We start from the raw sequence: 14,570 nt of genomic DNA, 5'->3' as shown, positions 1-14,570 counted from the left end.
GGGTCAGAGTTGTGTCCTGCATTGAGAGCGATCAGAGGGGTCAGAGTTGTGTCCTGCATTGAGAGTGATCAGAGGGGTCAGAGTTGTGTCCTGCATTGAGAGCGATCAGAGGGGTCAGAGTTGTGTCCTGCATTGAGAGCGATCAGAGGGGTCAGAGTTGTGTCCTGCATTGAGAGCGATCAGAGGGGTCAGAGTTGTGTCCTGCATTGAGAGCGATCAGAGGGGTCAGAGTTGTGTCCTGCATTGAGAGCGATCAGAGGGGTCAGAGTTGTGTCCTGCATTGAGAGCGATCAGAGGGGTCAGAGTTGTGTCCTGCATTGAGAGCGATCAGAGGGGTCAGAGTTGTGTCCTGCATTGAGAGCGATCAGAGGGGTCAGAGTTGTGTCCTGCATTGAGTGATCAGAGGGGTCAGAGTTGTGTCCTGCATTGAGAGTGATCAGAGGGGTCAGAGTTGTGTCCTGCATTGAGAGCGATCAGAGGGGTCAGAGTTGTGTCCTGCATTGAGAGTGATCAGAGGGGTCAGAGTTGTGTCCTGCATTGAGAGTGATCAGAGGGGTCAGAGTTGTGTCCTGCATTGAGAGCGGTCAGAGGGGTCAGAGTTGTGTCCTGCATTGAGAGCGGTCAGAGGGGTCAGAGTTGTGTCCTGCATTGAGAGTGATCAGAGGGGTCAGAGTTGTGTCCTGCATTGAGAGCGATCAGAGGGGTCAGAGTTGTGTCCTGCATTGAGAGCGATCAGAGGGGTCAGAGTTGTGTCCTGCATTGAGAGCGATCAGAGGGGTCAGAGTTGTGTCCTGCATTGAGAGCGATCAGAGGGGTCAGAGTGGTGTCCTGCATTGAGAGCGATCAGAGGGGTCAGAGTTGTGTCCTGCATTGAGAGCGATCAGAGGGGTCAGAGTGGTGTCCTGCATTCAGAGGGGTCAGAGTTGTGTCCTGCATTCAGAGGGGTCAGAGTTGTGTCCTGCATTGAGAGTGATCAGAGGGGTCAGAGTTGTGTCCTGCATTGAGAGTGGTCAGAGGGGTCAGAGTGGTGTCCTGCATTGAGAGGGGTCAGAGTGGTGTCCTGCATTGAGAGCGATCAGAGGGGTCAGAGTTGTGTCCTGCATTGAGAGCGATCAGAGGGGTCAGAGTTGTGTCCTGCATTGAGAGTGATCAGAGGGGTCAGAGTTGTGTCCTGCATTGAGAGTGATCAGAGGGGTCAGAGTTGTGTCCTGCATTCAGAGGGGTCAGAGTTGTGTCCTGCATTGACAGCGATCAGAGGGACAGGTAGAGTCCTGGCTTCACATCATATTTGATCGAATACAGGATGTTACCAGTCAATTTTTGGAATTCCCGAGTTGGTATTTGATACTTAACCCATCATAAACAGAAAAGGAGGGCCGCTGTACTCCAATCCTTACAAATGTAATAAACCTCACATTTAAGTGCGATATACTGTCAGACAATTTCAGTGGGGGGAAAAAAGACTTCAACCAATAGGGGGTGCCACACTGCACTTATGAAATGGGCATATAAGGGCGATTTCACACCTGCCTCGTTTGATTGAATCGCACTAGAGTTGGTTTCCCCCCTCGGTGCGGTTCATTTGGGGAGGTGTGAAAGCAGCACCAAAAGCGGACCAAACAAGTGGACCGAGACCTGTTGAAAGAGGGGGTCTCGGTGCGGTTCCAAATGAACTCCAGTACGGTTCGTTTCTGGTGAGAACGTGATCTGAACCCGATCCGACCCAAATGCAGGAAGTCTCGTGCATTTTTGGATTAAACGAGCTCCCGTTGCCAGCTGCTCGCTATGCGTAATATAGGCCGAGGACCAGAACATCTTCATTCTACACATCACATGTTTTGGTGACTGGTGAAACTGTGTGGATTATTTTGGGAGGGATTTTTTGCATGATTGCAGTCGTCAATTTAACGTTAGGCTACCTCTCGTATGGCAAATGGCAAGGAGTCATCATGGTCTCCTCGGAGCCAGCTTCTTCTGCGATAAGATTGATTGTAGCCTCTGAAGCCGGTGAAGTGACAGCCATCCGTTGAGATTTGGGGATTTCAGAGCGGTTCTAAACAGGTCCGTTCAGAACTTTAGATGCACGTTCCTTTGTGTCTCCCTTCCTCTGTGTGCGTGTCTCTCTCTCTCACACACAATCGCTGAGCCTGTCACCATATGCAAAGTGACCGCCTACTTCCTGCTTCAGCACTGTACCAGAGATTTTCATCCGCCATTTATTTTCCCATAGACATTTTGTAAAATGCATATAAAAATAGTTTTACTGGTTCAAACCAAACGGTTCAGGAGAGATCGCATAACATTTCACTGGGACCAAAACGTAAAAAAAAATGCGGGTTTAAAGAAAATATTTTTTCGATGTTTATTTTTTGTTTTGGTCCGAGTGAAATGTTCTATGGTCTCTCCCGGTTATAGCGTTAGCTGAACCGTTTGGTTCGACTAAGCGTTTTACTAAATGTCTATGGGAAAATAAATGGCGGATGAAAATCTCTGGTACAGTGCTGAAGCAGGAAGTGACGTTCCACTTTGCCTCTCTATATGCACACTGGTCCCGACTAGGCATGGGTCCATTTCCGGTTTTGCTGGTTCGGTCCGGTGTATGAGCTTAAACCGGTGTATGAGCTTAAACCGGTTTGATTTCAGGCTAAACAGCTGAACCGACATTATTACATTCATTATTATTATATTAATGTTCAGCCTCAGCAACCTATGCCGACAGCGTCACAGGGCTCAATTCAACTTGTATTGCATTAGTAACGAGCAACATTTATTAATTACAGTTTGTATGGCTGTCTATAAACATTGTTTCATAAACTGAGTCTTTAAAATCCAGACAGGTCTCCAGCAAGTTCGGTTGTTTTGAGGAAAGCTGTAATCTACTTATTGCAGAGAATTCCATGACATGTATGGACTACCAACCTACCAACATATACCAACCTACCAACCTACCCAATTTCCTACTGGCATGGGGGGGGGGGGGGGGGAGTACACAGAATTTTCATTTTTGGGTGAGCTATTCAGTTAAACCTGAACATGTATGTAGTAGGAATCGATAAGGGAATTGATCTACAAGGAGAATTGAAAATGGCACCGGAATCGGTAAAATCCTAATGAGACTCAAGCCTAACAATAATCCATCAACGGATCATCATATTTAACAAGATAGCAATGAAATATGGTCATGGGGCTACAAGTGTTGAGGTGCTATTTTTAACCCTTATTTTAAGTTTTCCATGTCGATCTTTTGTTTTACTACAACATTTTCACTTATTTGCATGCACACCGCTATCAGATTGAATGAACCTTCAACATTAGCTGGCATCTACTGTCAACACTGGTAGTACCAACACTATCGCCCCCTACTGTTCATTAACGTCAACACTTTCAACAAAGCAGAAGGTGCGATTAGCTGTGATTAGCTTGTTTGTTGTGAGCATACCTAGCTGTCCGTACTCTGGGCAGCCAAATGAGTACATATTCCCTTTGCAGTCCACCACCATGCTGAACTCCGCACCACAAGCCAGCTTCACCAGCGGTTGGCCATTATACGAAATCTGTACACAGAGAAATGTCCTTTCATTAAAAATCATGTTAAAAACTTAACCTCCCACCAACATATCACTTCAGTTTAAAGAGGACATGACAGGCAGCGGGGGCTAGTTGACAGTCAGTACGTATACATGCACTTAAAAAAATATAATTATTGTGTTTTAAATGCATGTAAACGTGTTAGCTCGACTGAAATCGAAGTTATAAAAGTCCAACTAACACACCCAGATAATGCGATTGATAGTCGGCATGGACCTGGACGAGGCGATCAGCGCATGCGCCGACGTACTTTGACCCGGAAGTCGAACAGCGTGTAAAACTGTTATGTTAGCAGCCAGGGAGCGATTAGCTAAAGCTAAATGTGAAGTTCGTTGACGTAGAGCTAAATCTGTGTATAGAAAAAATATTTTTTTAATGGAATTAGTTTCAACTAGGGGTGTCACGATACACTCAGTTCACGATACGATACGTATCACGATACTGGGTTCACGATAACGATACGATACGATACGATTTTAACAATATTTTTTTAAACTTGAATAATGACAATATATGACTGGAAAAGTAGTATTTTATTTGAAATGCACAAATACAAAACATGCTGTTGTGGGAAATTGTTATTACAATAACAACTAGAAAAAACATGAGATTGGAGATAAGGCTTATCTTGAAATAGAATGAGTTACACCATCACTTAGATTTACTTTGAACTAAAAGGTTTCTCAGCAGTATAAATTCTCATTATGCATCTTCAGTTTTTCTTCAAACTCAAACAACAAGACTTTTCTTAATCTATTTTTTATGCATCTTCAGTTTTTCCTGTCAAGTAAACAGTTTTGCCAGAAACTCAATTGAATGGTTTCTCTCCTGTATAACTTCTCATGTGTCTCTTCAGAGACTTGTTCAACTGAACTACTTTCCACACATTGAACTTCAACAAACAAAGACGTTTCTTAGTCTATTTTTTGAAGAAAAAAAAAAAAAAAAAAAAGATTTTTTTTTTTTTTTTTTTTTTGCGATATGAGATTTCATCTCAACGATACATATCGTGACGTTTTACTATCGCGAAATTTCGTGGGACGATATATTGTGACACCCCTAGTTTCAACTGTATTGAACTAACAAGGGGCAACTTTGTGTTACCTGACCATCCCTGCGTTTGAACGTTTGTTTATCGGCATTCTCTCCACATAAACACAACCTCGCTCGACCACATGAACACAGCAAAACCTATCAGTAAAATACACACAGGGCAGCGTCTCAACATAAACACACTGCCACACTATTATATGAGCCAGACGTGATCATTTTGAGGGGAAACGTTTGTATAATTATATCATCTTTTTGAATGAAATAGCTGCATTATTAAGACTTGCTGTGAACCTGTGGGGGAAGAGTGCATATTGTATATTGTAGCAGAGGCAACGTGATGCCATAAAAAAAAATCTAATTCCCACCCGTGCATGTATACCTGGACAAGGACAGTAGTCAGAATAGCCTAATCAAGCTATAACCACAGCTCGACTTAAATGTGCATGTAAACTAGGGGTGGGAATCACCAGATGCCCACGATACGATACTGAAACGATACTTGAGTCACGATACGATAGTATTGCGATACTGCGATATTTTCGATATTGCGATATATCGATATTGCGATATATTGAATATTGCGATATTTCGATATATTGCGATTTCTTACTTTTTCAACTGCAAATTATGTCCCCAAAGGAAAACTTTGTCAACATCTGGTTTATATAAGAACAATTTTTCAGTCTGTACATCTGACTTCAACCATTTTATTGCAGCAACATTGTCAAGTAGACAGACCAACAACTTTCATAAAGTCATGTCATAGTTGCATGCACCTGACAAACTGAACTGTTTGTTACAGTCTACTTACAGTCCACCTTAACTGGATGTGTGTGTGGACTACTGTACTTATGTAGTTTTTGCAACTTCACTTCACTTACACAAAACATTTTGTGCAGCCCATTCAGTAACTGGGGAATTTGTAAATGACTGTTATGACAAAACTGTTACTGTTAAAACAAAATGAAAATATGCTACCGTTTGTTTACTGCTGGCCTTGGAACTAAAGTTTATAGTAGCCCGGTGGCCTGGCATGGCCTGCAAAAAAAAAAAAAAAAAAAAAAAAAAATTTTGCAATATCGATATTTGGCGTCCAAATATCGATACGATATCGTCAGGCAAAATATCGCGATACTGTGGTGTATCGATTTTTTCCCCCACCCCTAATGTAAACGTACTGAGTGTGTTAGAGGCAGTGAGGACTAGTTGACAGTGTGTTAGAGGCAGTGAGGACTAGTTGACAGTGTGTTAGAGGAGGCAGTGAGGACTAGTTGACCGTGTGTTAGAGGCAGTGAGGACTAGTTGACAGTGTGTTAGAGGCAGTGAGGACTAGTTGACAGTGTGTTAGAGGCAGTGAGGACTAGTTGACAGTGTGTTAAGGAGGCAGTGAGGACTAGTTGACAGTGTGTTAGAGGCAGTGAGGACTAGTTGACAGTGTGTTAGAGGAGGCAGTGAGGACTAGTTGACCGTGTGTTAGAGGCAGTGAGGACTAGTTGACCGTGTGTTAGAGGCAGTGAGGACTAGTTGACAGTGTGTTAAAGGATGGGTTTTCCGTGGGGAATATGAATATATATTAAATCTCACGCCCCTAAGGTTTTCGAATCCGTTGAAATTTTTGAAATTGGAGGTTTACTCACAGAGATATCAACCGAAATCCACTCTGTGTGTGGGGGGGGGGTGGTGGGGGGGAGGTGCGGGTGCGGGGACTCGAAATACTACATTTCCCACAATGCACTGGGCTCGCGTGGCCTTCGTTTTTATGCCCACCCCTCAGGCATTTGGCTGATATCAAACTCCAGTAGGTGGCGGTAATGCACATATATGTTTGCCAACCGCCATAAAACTCAAAGAAGAAGAAGAAGAAGGCTTCGACAATAAAATATACAAAGAACAAGAAATAAATCGAAAATAAAATTGCCTCCAAATTGCACCAAATGTAAACGGTAGTATATATGTCGGGAGATGTCTTCATAAAAAAAATTTCATGCAATTTAAGGCATTTTCGTAGGAGTTACGCGCATCTGATGTTGTAACTATTTTCTGTAAAAATGTGTAAAAACGGGTACATTGCTCAGCGTTGATTTCGTTACTTCAACCCACCTACTACTAGATGTAAAATTTGACGAGCTTTCCAATGCCGCCAGTCCCGTGTCGATTAGTGCTTCCGTTCCCGAGATAATGGTCTCTTTGCAAGGAACTATGGGAAGCTAATATTAGCTACAGCAGGCTAGGCGGTTGGAAAGATGGCTGCCTTTTGGTTTTTGTCAAGGCCTCTGAAGGGGCGTGGAGGACCTCTAGAGGCGGGACCATGGCCAACAACAGTTGTAGTTCATAGGTGCACGACTTCCGCAAGGCGGACTTAGGCCAGATGACGCGAAACGCGTCGGCTGGCCCAAAAAATATGTGAGAGATGCTTGATATCTCTGGGAGTGAAGCTCCAATTTCAAGAATTTCAACGGATTCGAAAACCTTAGGGGCGTGAGATTTAATATATATTCATATTCCCCACGGAAAACCCATCCTTTAAGGAGGCAGTGAGGACTAGTTGACAGTGTGTTAGAGGCAGTGAGGACTAGTTGACCGTGTGTTAGAGGCAGTGAGGACTAGTTGACAGTGTGTTAGAGGCAGTGAGGACTAGTTGACAGTGTGTTAGAGGCAGTGAGGACTAGTTGACAGTGTGTTAAGGAGGCAGTGAGGACTAGTTGACAGTGTGTTAGAGGAGGCAGTGAGGACTAGTTGACAGTGTGTTAGAGGCAGTGAGGACTAGTTGACAGTGTGTTAGAGGAGGCAGTGAGGACTAGTTGACAGTGTGTTAGAGGAGGCAGTGAGGACTAGTTGACAGTGTGTTAGAGGCAGTGAGGACTAGTTGACCGTGTGTTAGAGGCAGTGAGGACTAGTTGACAGTGTGTTAGAGGCAGTGAGGACTATTTGACAGTGTGTTAGAGGAGGCAGTGAGGACTAGTTGACAGTGTGTTAGAGGAGGCAGTGAGGACTAGTTGACAGTGTGTTAAGGAGGCAGTGAGGACTAGTTGACAGTGTGTTAGAGGAGGAAGTGAGGACTAGTTGACAGTGTGTTAGAGGAGGCAGTGAGGACTAGTTGACAGTGTGTTAGAGGAGGCAGTGAGGACTAGTTGACAGTGTGTTAGAGGAGGCAGTGAGGACTAGTTGACAGTGTGTTAAGGAGGCAGTGAGGACTAGTTGACAGTGTGTTAGAGGAGGCAGTGAGGACTAGTTGACAGTGTGTTAAGGAGGCAGTGAGGACTAGTTGACAGTGTGTTAGAGGAGGCAGTGAGGACTAGTTGACAGTGTGTTAGAGGCAGTGAGGACTAGTTGACAGTGTGTTAGAGGCAGTGAGGACTAGTTGACAGTGTGTTAGAGGAGGCAGTGAGGACTAGTTGACAGTGTGTTAAAGGAGGCAGTGAGGACTAGTTGACAGTGTGTTAGAGGAGCCAGTGAGGACTAGTTGACAGTGTGTTAGAGGCAGTGAGGACTAGTTGACAGTGTGTTAGAGGAGGCAGTGAGGACTAGTTGACAGTGTGTTAGAGGAGGCAGTGAGGACTAGTTGACAGTGTGTTAAAGGAGGCAGTGAGGACTAGTTGACAGTGTGTTAGAGGAGGCAGTGAGGACTAGTTGACAGTGTGTTAGAGGAGGCAGTGAGGACTAGTTGACAGTGTGTTAGAGGAGGCAGTGAGGACTAGTTGACAGTGTGTTAAAGGAGGCAGTGAGGACTAGTTGACAGTGTGTTAAAGGAGGCAGTGAGGACTAGTTGACAGTGTGTTAGAGGCAGTGAGGACTAGTTGACAGTGTGTTAGAGGAGGCAGTGAGGACTAGTTGACAGTGTGTTAGAGGCAGTGAGGACTAGTTGACAGTGTGTTAGAGGAGGCAGTGAGGACTAGTTGACAGTGTGTTAGAGGAGGCAGTGAGGACTAGTTGACAGTGTGTTAAAGGAGGCAGTGAGGACTAGTTGACAGTGTGTTAGAGGAGGCAGTGAGGACTAGTTGACAGTGTGTTAGAGGAGGCAGTGAGGACTAGTTGACAGTGTGTTAGAGGAGGCAGTGAGGACTAGTTGACAGTGTGTTAGAGGAGGCAGTGAGGACTAGTTGACAGTGTGTTAGAGGAGGCAGTGAGGACTAGTTGACAGTGTGTTAAAGGAGGCAGTGAGGACTAGTTGACAGTGTGTTAAAGGAGGCAGTGAGGACTAGTTGACAGTGTGTTAGAGGAGGCAGTGAGGACTAGTTGACAGTGTGTTAGAGGAGGCAGTGAGGACTAGTTGACAGTGTGTTAGAGGCAGTGAGGACTATTTGACAGTGTGTTAGAGGCAGTGAGGACTAGTTGACAGTGTGTTAGAGGAGGCAGTGAGGACTAGTTGACAGTGTGTTAGAGGCAGTGAGGACTAGTTGACAGTGTGTTAGAGGAGGCAGTGAGGACTAGTTGACAGTGTGTTAGAGGCAGTGAGGACTAGTTGACAGTGTGTTAGAGGAGGCAGTGAGGACTAGTTGACAGTGTGTTAGAGGAGGCAGTGAGGACTAGTTGACAGTGTGTTAAAGGAGGCAGTGAGGACTAGTTGACAGTGTGTTAAAGGAGGCAGTGAGGACTAGTTGACAGTGTGTTAGAGGAGGCAGTGAGGACTAGTTGACAGTGTGTTAGAGGAGGCAGTGAGGACTAGTTGACAGTGTGTTAGAGGCAGTGAGGACTATTTGACAGTGTGTTAGAGGCAGTGAGGACTAGTTGACAGTGTGTTAGAGGAGGCAGTGAGGACTAGTTGACAGTGTGTTAGAGGCAGTGAGGACTAGTTGACAGTGTGTTAGAGGAGGCAGTGAGGACTAGTTGACAGTGTGTTAGAGGAGGCAGTGAGGACTAGTTGACAGTGTGTTAGAGGCAGTGAGGACTAGTTGACAGTGTGTTAGAGGAGGCAGTGAGGACTAGTTGACAGTGTGTTAGAGGAGGCAGTGAGGACTAGTTGACAGTGTGTTAGAGGAGGCAGTGAGGACTATTTGACAGTGTGTTAGAGGAGGCAGTGAGGACTAGTTGACAGTGTGTTAGAGGAGGCAGTGAGGACTAGTTGACAGTGTGTTAGAGGAGGCAGTGAGGACTAGTTGACAGTGTGTTAGAGGCAGTGAGGACTAGTTGACAGTGTGTTAGAGGCAGTGAGGACTAGTTGACAGTGTGTTAGAGGAGGCAGTGAGGACTAGTTGACAGTGTGTTAGAGGAGGCAGTGAGGACTAGTTGACAGTGTGTTAGAGGAGGCAGTGAGGACTAGTTGACAGTGTGTTAGAGGAGGCAGTGAGGACTAGTTGACAGTGTGTTAGAGGCAGTGAGGACTAGTTGACAGTGTGTTAGAGGAGGCAGCGGAGGCTTACCGGTGCTGGGCTAAGGACGGCATCAGTCTGGTTGCCCTGGCCAAGCTGGCCCATCTTGTTCTCTCCAAATGAGTAAACAGCGCCACCCTCTGGGGAAACACCAGCACGTCACCAAACACACCAGCATGTACAGGCCTTCACAAGCTGTGCACTGATGTTAGTGATATATCAAAGGGTCCAGTGCATTATCAGAATTGCAATTCCAAATCTCATTTAATAACATGATAATGTTAAAGGAACACTCCACCGATTTTTAACCAGCTTTGAATCATTACAAATCAGTAGTATATCAGAAAATTATAAACAATTTTGCAGCCATTCATTTCGTTTAACAGACATTGAGAGTTGATTTGAGTTAAGTTGTGGACCAGTGATGTCATTTGTGCATGAATGACATCACTGGTCCACACAACTTAACTCAAAGGAACTCTCAATGTCTGTTAACACGTTCACTGCCAATGACGAGATATCTCGTCTTACAGAATCCAACCGTTGACTGCCAAAGACGAGATATCTCGTCTTAAAAAAAAAAAATTGACGGTCGGGCGTGGATCAACGCTCCCCCCGTCTCCTATAAAAAATATTGGAGTCAGCGAACGTGTACAACCCATTCCACGGACCCACTAAGTGGCGACAGTGCTCTCCACACTAGGAAAAGCAGAGCCAAAACTGTAGGGTAACGCGCGAGGAAACCATTCTCTACTGTAAAATGGATTGGCGAAAACGCTTTCACTTTCGCGCATTATCGCGCTGGGAGCTGGCGGTGGGGGATTCCAAAAATAGACTGGGTGGAAAACACAGTTTGAAACACGCAGTGTAGAAAAGGGCCCATAATGGCCCACCGTCAGGCCTGTTCTTGGGGCAGTCGATGCCCACCAGCCGGCGCGCCACCACGTAATGATGATGACATCATCAACAATGACACCAATGATGTAATAGCATAGAGTTCACCTGTGAGGTCATCGGCAATGTCAGACATAACATCGATGATGTCATAGCTCCCTAGAACGTTGTGACATCACCAATGACGTGATGTCATACACCAAAACGCGGGCATATAAGCCAGGTGTCCTGTGACGCTATGCTTAATTCACCTCATCCAAGAGATTCCGGCCACATCCGAGAGATTCCTGCTTGATTCGGGTATTTCTTACTCCCCTAATAATGTCAACCATTAGCACAACTAAATCCGGACCCGAACTGAATCCTGGCCATCTTCCAACCGGCCAGGCCCTGGTGCCTGATTGCCTTACACCCAGTCATCCCAGTGGTATTTCAACCGCGTCCCAGGACCGACATGTCGGTCCCTATCTCCATCTCCGTGATTCTGACCGATCAGAGCGCGTGAGCCTTCATCCACGATCCAGCACACTTCACGAGGCAAGCCCCAAAGCTTTGCCCCCAGCGAGCCAACAAGCTTCGCTACAATTTGGTCCTTCGAGCCGGATCGAGGACTTGCGACGCTCAGAGATGGAGCAGGAGTCGGGTGAGCTCGCCCTGGTCACGACACCTCGTCGACCAGAGGAGCAACCCTTCCCCCACCAGATCGAATCTGGATACAGCCAAGTATCCAGGGTTCGGACCAGTACTAAAGGGCCAGACCCCCTACACTCCGACCAGACGATCCAACCGGGGCAGGAACTCATCCGTAGCCACCAGGAAAAACCACATCCGAGAGGTTCCTGCTTGATTCCTTCGACGTCAGGTGAGCTCGCTCTGGTCATGGCACCTCACCGACCAGAGGAGCAACCCTTCCCCCACCAGATCGGATCTGGATACCGCAGAGTATCCAGGGTTCGGAGTAGTACTAAAGGGCCAGACCCCCTACACTCCGACCAGACGATCCAACCGGGGCAGGAACTCATCCGTAGCCACCAGCAAACTCATCCGAGAGGTTCCTGCTTGATTCCTTCGAGATTACATCCCTAATAATGTCAACCATTAGCACAACCTATTGCGGACCCGAATTGAACCCCTGCTGTCTTACAACCAGCCAGGCCCTGGTGATCGACTGCCTTACACACAGACAGGTCAACAGTGGTAATTCAACCGCGTCCCAGGACTGACCAGTCGGTCCCTATCTCCATCTCCGTGATTCTGACCGATCAGAGCGCGTGAGCCTTCATACACGATCCAGCACACTTCACGAGGCAAGCCCCAAAGCTTTGCCCCCAGCGAGCACACTAGCTTTGCTACACGCAGCATAAAGCCTAGAATCGCACAAAGCTTCATCAAAGCTCTCAAACCCAAGAAACAAGTGAGCCCTATCCACACTCGCTGCCAAGGAGGGAGGCTGCTCAAACTCGCAGCAGCAGAACACTCGCTTGTGACAAACGCAGGCTGAAAGCCACCAGACACGCCCACGGAGGGAGGAGTTTGAAGGAGAGGGCGTTCAGAACTATATTGTTTAGATGTCTGATCTCTCACTGATGCCAAAAATAAATGGTTAAAGTGACTGTTCTGCCTGTTTGATTGAATTTCACAAAACTGCGATTATCTCAGCTTTCACTCTCAGACGCTGAAACCATGCTGTACTCAACGGCTAATATCTACATAACTACTAACTCTACAAACTAACTCTTTTAGACAGAGAAAGCACACATTCTATTAGTACTTTTGTGAACTTTGTGTTCACAAACTCCAAGCAGAAAATAATCCTCGGCTCTTGTAAAATGAGCCAGAATCCTCAAAAAAAAAACTCTGGCAGAACCTACCTACAGTAAAAAAAAAAAAAGGCTGGCAGTGAATGTGTTAAACTAAATGAATGCCTGCAAGACTTCACGGTTTTCAGATGTGTGAGATTAAGTTTGGAAACATTATTCCGGTCGATTATTTCTCCCCTTTAATAATACCAATTGGTATTGTATTTTATATTGTTGGAAAGCCTGATTAGTCACCTTTACAACGAGGTACAACTTGTAAAGATCATGCATTCGTGGAATGAGCAACCCAGCTAAACGTGTGGGTAGCGCCTCAAAGAAATGTGCCAAAATCCCCTGCAATTATTCTTCTGTTGGTATTCACTCTCGTTTTGAGTTGCTTGGTGGATTGGATGATTGCACTCTCACACAGCACCCAAATGTGGCTACTGTAGGTTGGTGACCAGCACGAGAAGGAGGTGCCAAGCTGCACGCAACAGTCTCTTGAGCTGACTCTTGTCATCCTCTTCCTTTAAAAAACAGCCTTCCATATAGCCAATTCTGTAGAGTAAAAATAATCTGTAGTAGAAAGTCTGATTTTGAAAGAAACCTTTCTGACATGAAAGACAAGTTTAGTTCAAGGGGGTATAAGGCAACTCAAATAAATACAGCTGTTAAACGAATCAACGACAGACCCAGGGATGATCTCTTCCAGAGAAAAGCTAAGACCAAAAATCCCTCCATCATTTTGACCACCCAATATTCTAAATGTTCTGAGCAGATTAAAGGGGTTATCAATAACCATTGGCATATACTCAAAACGGATACTAGTTTACAGAACATTTTTAAGGATCCCCTTTGGTTGTTTTCAAACGAGGTGTTAATTTAAGAGATCGTTTAGTTAACTCCGATTTACCCCCTATTTCTGTTGTGCCTTCTCAAACAGTGTTGGCACCTATTCCAGATGGTAACCGCCGCTGTGGGGCTTGTGCTCAATGTAACTTCACCCACCGATGTAGCACCTTTCAGCACCCCCACACCGGTAAGCCCATCCCCATTAAAGGGGTTATCACCTGTTACACCAAATCAGTTATTTACCTCATCACCTGCCCCTGTGGTAAGTCCTATGTAGGCTTGGTGGCTGCGTATGGATCTTCCACACTACTGAGGTCCCTGACAGTGTCAAATGAATAAAGTGGAAAAATGGCCAATATGTGTTGTTTTTTCTTTATTACTGTGGGAGAGTCCAATCATCCAACTCAAAACAAGAACAGAAGAATATTGCAGGGGATTTTGCCACATTTTTTTGGGGCGCTACCCACACGTTCAGCTGTGTTGCTCATTCCACGAATGCACGATCCTTACAAGTTGTACCTCATTGTAAAGGTGACTAATCAGGCTTTCCAACGATATAAAATACAAGACCCACTGGTATTATTAAAGGGGAGAAATAATCGACCGAATTAATGTTTCCGAACTTTTTGAGGAGTTTATATATAATTACAGTCAGAAAGTGAGGAGCAACTGATGAAAGAAAACATAGAAAACATGATTTTGCAGAATAAAAATGGAATCAACTGTAAAACGTGGAATACTGCAGCATTTTCCATAATTGGGATGAAATTCTGTTTTCAGGAGAAGATGGAACATTTTGTGGAGAGGAAAAATAGCACACGTCAAGTTGGATCACAAGCAGCAAACACTGGCTATTAGATGTAGCCACCTGTGAGAGGCAGGGTGTGGCTGTCCTACCTGTGAGAGCCAGGGTGTGGCTGTCCTACCTGTGAGAGCCAGGGTGTGGCTGTCCTACCAGTGAGAGCCAGGGTGTGGTTTGTCCTACCTGTGAGAGGCAGGGTGTGGTTTGTCCTACCAGTGAGAGCCAGGGTGTGGTTATCCTACCTGTGAGAGCCAGGGTGTGGTTTGTCCTACC

General features: G+C 45.6%; 1 protein-coding gene across 2 annotated transcripts in view; it reads right to left on the bottom strand.

Moving 5' to 3' along the window:
- Positions 1-14,570, bottom strand: part of rcc2 (regulator of chromosome condensation 2) — a 40,608-nt gene that overhangs the window by 13,627 nt on the left and 12,411 nt on the right. For both annotated transcript variants that reach the window (XM_083656870.1, XM_083656871.1), the window contains exons 6-7: positions 10,002-10,090; positions 3,440-3,554 (exon numbers count right to left, since the gene is read on the bottom strand). In XM_083656870.1, the coding sequence (XP_083512996.1) occupies positions 3,440-3,554; positions 10,002-10,090 (204 nt within the window). The remainder of the gene's footprint in view (positions 1-3,439; positions 3,555-10,001; positions 10,091-14,570) is intronic.

The sequence above is a fragment of the Poromitra crassiceps genome, assembly GCF_964638095.1.
Source record: "Poromitra crassiceps genome assembly, chromosome: 20".
Taxonomy (NCBI): domain Eukaryota; kingdom Metazoa; phylum Chordata; class Actinopteri; order Beryciformes; family Melamphaidae; genus Poromitra; species Poromitra crassiceps.
The sequence above is the reverse complement of the archived record's forward strand: the minus strand, read 5'-3'. Positions and strand labels throughout refer to the sequence as shown.